Source organism: Alnus glutinosa, chromosome 12 (genome assembly GCF_958979055.1).
Source record: "Alnus glutinosa chromosome 12, dhAlnGlut1.1, whole genome shotgun sequence".
NCBI lineage: Eukaryota > Viridiplantae > Streptophyta > Magnoliopsida > Fagales > Betulaceae > Alnus > Alnus glutinosa.
This window is the reverse complement of record NC_084897.1, coordinates 11,005,054-11,010,003: the sequence shown is the minus strand read 5'-3', so window position 1 is coordinate 11,010,003 and position 4,950 is coordinate 11,005,054. Positions and strand designations below refer to the sequence as shown.

Here is a 4,950-nt window from a genome sequence, read left to right as displayed (position 1 = left end):
TTTTTTTTTTAGATAATAAAGAGAAACTTTATACTAATAGCTAAACCACAACATTACACTGTATTAACACACGAGTTAATTCCGAGCATTTGAGCTGTTCAACGCTCAAATGCCTAGTGAAAAAATTCGAACCTCAACCAATTACAATGAATCCACGTTCAGAAAAGGAAAAAAATGTGTCGTATGGTCTCTTATATTCTCATTCATAAATTAGGAGCATTGAAAATAAACACAAGATAAAAAAGAATAGAATAAAATAAACCCAAATTTTGTAGATGAGATCTATAGCAAACTGTAGAAGTACTTATTAACTAATTATGGAGATTAATGAATGATACATATATATATATATATGTGGTACCTAATTAATTAACTTCAAATTAATAAAGAGATAAATGAAGCCAGACAATAAAGAGAAAAATGGAGAAAGTGAAAGGGCTATGGATGAAAAAGTGGAACAGAAGAGATAGTGCGCGTGTGATATTAATGTCCAATTGTCCATGCACGAGGAGATTTTTTTTTTCAAAAGAGATATTATTGTGCTGATAAGTCCCTTCCATCCGTTGGATTACGTACATATATAAATCTCTAATTACAACATTTTCTTTAATATTCTCTGGCCAATATGCTAAATGCTTTTAAAAGCCACCAACCCCATTACGTCCAAAGGTGCATGTAGATCGATTTCGAAAGAAAAAAAAAAAATTATTATCATTATTTAAATGGTATTTTGAAATTGTCACATGAGGCCTTGGGATCATCAGCGGACAGCGAATATTTACATCCCTTTACAACCACAAACATTTTTTGTTTTTTGTTTGAGGTATTTACAACCACAAGCATCTCTTTTTTTTTTATTGTTATTTTTGTTTGAGGTATTTACAACCACAAACAAAGTTTTGTTTATAATTTATTTTTTATTTTTTATTTTAGAGGTATCTACAACCACAAACATTTATTTTATGAATTTTGGAGGTATTTTACAACCACAAACATTTATTTTATGGATTTTGGAGGTATTTTACAACCACAAACTTTGGTCACTGGTCAGTGGGAAGTAGTCGTAGCGGGCAGAAAAAAACAGCCCTTAATAATAATGCGCCTCTGCGGATTGTACACGAGGTTTGATTTTGTTCAATGCTCTTATCATGAATTGGAGCCGGTGGTTTCGACTTTTCATATGGCAAGACTTAGGAGATGGGATTCTCAGTGGGGTTCTGGCTTACCCACCAAGCTAATTCTTTCCATTTTAGGAAGGTTCTCCCCTGTCCAATACTTTTTCTATGTATGAAAGCATGGAAGGCGACAAGGGCCAAACATCTAATCAGATTCTCTATGTTCCTTTCTTCGATAAATATCTCCGACCAAACAAAGTGGAACCATACAACATTATTTTTCCAGATTCCTAGCTACTTAATTTTGAGCTTTCTCAAGCGCCTTTGCTTTTCTATTCATCACTACCTAGCCCTTGTCTTTCTTCTTCAAACAATTAAAATTTCCTTCACCACCTACTACCTATATATACCTAGCTCTTCTATAACGTTGTAAAAACAGGGCAGCCTTTAGGGTTTCTGCAATATTTAAAAGTACGTCGCACACACTGTAGTTATAAAAAATAAATAAATAAAAAGGTATATATTTTAACTTTTGAAGAGTCTTTTGTTTATTTATTAAGTAGCTAGCTAGCTTAATTAGTAAAGATCTAGAAGGTCCACGTACGTACGTAGCAGACATATTGGTAGGATTCGGGGATGCTGGGCGGGGACCGAAACAAGCAGTTAAGTCATTAGTCATGAATAAAATAAATAGATGAAGCAGAATATAAAGCTTATAAGGTCCACTTATGAAAAGATGAAGAGTATAACAATTTTGACTTTTATTGGCTGGCATGCATCTGATGTTGGAAGAGTAACTAAGAATATAAAAAGCACAAAGTAAAAAAGTTAGAATCTATTAACGACGTTACAAAAGTTAAAGGTGGATACCACAGATGACAGAACCCTATATAAAAGGCCACAATCCCTCATTGAAGTTGAGCGAATAAACACAAGTTGATCGAATATAAATATAAGAAATATATATATATATAATTATATATATATATATATATATATATTTAAAAAAAAAATAGATATATATATATTTTGCGATCATGCCGAGGGACAGGGACCCTCTAGCGGTTGGGCGTGTAATAGGAGATGTTTTGGAGCCCTTTACAAGGTCCATTTCTCTGAGGGTCAATTACAGTAGGGAGGTTAATAATGGTTGCGAGCTCAAACCCTCTCAGGTTGTCAACCAGCCTAGGGTTGATATTGGCGGTGACGATCTCAGGACTTTCTACACTCTGGTAAGAATATATATACCTACCAACCCTTTTCTTCAATTCTAGATATATTCTTTCCTCCTCCTCCTCCTCATCATCATCATATTCTTCTTCTTCTTCTTCTTCTTTCTTCTTCTTCTCTAGCTAGCTAGCTAGCTTCCTAGGTTGTTGATCAATATCTGATAACTTCCACTGCAGGTTATGGTGGATCCTGATGCACCTAGTCCAAGCGATCCCAACCTAAGGGAGTACTTGCATTGGTGAGCAAACACTCTCTCCACCTCCCCCGCATGCATATGATCATCTATATATGTTTAATTATGATTTGATACTTAATTAATTAGCTAGGGTTGCTCGCTCGATTTGCTCACGACAGAAATGCTGTGTTTGGAATTAGTTTGGTGCTTGAGGTTTGTTTGTTTTTACGTATGGACCGGCCCTCATGAGACCGGCCTGCTTAGTTTTTTTATCTTTTATTATTATTACTATTATTATGAATATATACCCGCCTAGCTAGTTGATTCTCTCTCTCTCTCTTTCAGTGGTTGGAGTTTTAACTTTAAGATGGATTTGTAGAATCTAGTGTCTCAGTCAATAAAGAAGACGCATATATCTATGGATGTACGTACATATATGATCTAAAGATGACTGATAAAGACCGTCCATCCTCCTGTCTGACAGTCGATTGCTGTATTAATTAATAATTTAATTAGAGGTAGATGGGTTACGTTGGTTAAAATTTGTGGAATTGAAGAAGAGGTGATGTATATGTGCAGTGAAAAGTGAAAAACCTTTTGTGTCTGGGAAATTGAAAATAGCTAGCTAGTACGGTAAAAGGATAAGGAAATAATTGATTATCCTCCTCGATCGATCGGTCACCATGCAGAAACTGAAAGCCCTAAGGGCTCTGGTGTTGTACTACTCTTTGTTCTTTGTTGGATATATATATATATATATATATATATATATATATATATATATATATATATATATATATATATCATGCCTGCCCGAAGAAATGGAGGACCACTATATATAAAAAAAAAAAAAAAAAAAAAAAAAAAATGTATATCTTATGAGATTGTAGCAAATTTTTTAAAATGATAAATTCCTCACGTTGAAATTAAATTTTTTTTTAAAAAAAAATGGTAAAATGTCTAGCATTCCTCTTAAAAGTATCTTTGGATTCCTCCTAAAAGTATCTTTGGATTCCAAGAGGTTTTTGGATATGCAATGGGACCCCTCACCCTGCCTACATGTGTACTATGATAAAGCCTATCTTCCAATCTCCTTTTTCCTGTTTTTTTCTTTTCGTTTTTCCGACAAGACAATAGCTTTCTCTCTTATCTGGGACATCAGAAGCAATTTCACTGTCGTCCTTGGTCGGTCATCTCTAAACTGAGTAAACTCCACCATTTTGTTTTTGTTTTTGTTCTTTTCTTTTCCTTTTCAAATTTTGGTACGTATATTAATTAATTACCCTTTTGTCCTCATGAGTGCCAAGGACGAAGGTTAAATATTGCAAGAGATCGATCTTGGGTTTCACTGCATCATAATTGGTCACGACACCTATTGTATTCCATGATCCATCCAAGGGAGAACGTTGAGGAGCTAGCCTATATGTTAGCCATGGGTTAATTTATACGCGCCTACTAATAATAATCAACTGATCTGATCATCCTCTCTGTGGGCTAATTGCTAGGTTGGTGACTGATATTCCAGCAACAACAGGCGCAAGCTTTGGTGAGTACTATATGTATGTATATATAGTACTTATGTTGTTGATCAGAAATTAAATAATGGATGGAAATTAATTAATAAAGCATTAACTGTGATTTTATATATATATATATATGCGTTACATATGTACTGTAGGGCAAGAGGTCGTGTGCTATGAAAGTCCACGACCAACGGTGGGGATCCATCGGTTTGTGTTTGTGTTGTTCCGTCAACTGGGGAGGCAGACAGTGTATGCACCCGGGTGGCGCCAGAATTTCAATACGAGGGACTTTGCTGAGCTTTACAATCTGGGATTGCCCGTGGCTGCACTTTATTTCAACTGCCAGAGGGAAAGCGGGTCAGGCGGAAGAAGAAGATAACTACTCTTTGTTATATATATATATATATGTAAAGTTTCAATAATTAAGAAACGTCTAGTCGTCAGCTACTAGTCTACTTTCTTTATTTATGATGCTTGCATGTATCGACCCATATATATTTTCCTACTCATGAATCATGATCACTACCTACATATCATTAGCTAGCTAATTACGTATGATCGATATATGTGGTACGTACTAATTACTACTGATTCTCGATCGGGTTGTAAATCAATGTTTCTCTAAATATTAATGCAACAACATATTCTAAATTTCTATTTATTTATTTGATCTGATTTGGCCGCTCCAACCCACCCGCTTGGTACAATTATATGTAAATCAATGAATTGACGTGTCTTCGAGAAATGGACTAGGCAATATTGGATAATGATCGAGACTTGACTAACATTTAACTTCAATTTCTATGATTCAAAACCGCCCTAGTTTCCACTTGTAAGGCATAAGGTTCAGTGTGCACCATTAGTAAATTAATTATTAACACGGTCCCTCGTAAAAAATAACAATTTT

The 4,950-nt window shown here is 34.8% G+C and overlaps 1 protein-coding gene across 1 annotated transcript; it reads left to right on the top strand.

The window, feature by feature from the left end:
* Window positions 1-2,140: 2,140 nt before the first annotated feature.
* LOC133852174 (protein VERNALIZATION 3) lies at window positions 2,141-4,583 on the top strand. The gene is made up of 4 exons (XM_062288867.1): window positions 2,141-2,347; window positions 2,522-2,583; window positions 4,026-4,066; window positions 4,199-4,583. The coding sequence occupies exons 1-4, from the start codon at window positions 2,153-2,155 to the stop codon at window positions 4,420-4,422; spliced, it is 522 nt and encodes a 173-aa protein (XP_062144851.1). The 5' UTR covers window positions 2,141-2,152; the 3' UTR covers window positions 4,423-4,583.
* The last annotated feature ends 367 nt before the right edge of the window (window positions 4,584-4,950 follow it).

What these genes read in the sequence shown, in the direction of transcription:
- LOC133852174 (XM_062288867.1), top strand. Translation starts at nt 2,153, where the DNA reads ATGCCGAGGGACAGGGACCCTCTAGCGGTTGGGCGTGTAATAGGAGAT. An exon ending in TCAGGACTTTCTACACTCTG is followed by an intron (nt 2,348 to 2,521) that starts GTAAGAATATAT and finishes CTTCCACTGCAG; the next exon opens with GTTATGGTGGATCCTGATGC. An exon ending in AACAACAGGCGCAAGCTTTG is followed by an intron (nt 4,067 to 4,198) that starts GTGAGTACTATA and finishes TATGTACTGTAG; the next exon opens with GGCAAGAGGTCGTGTGCTAT.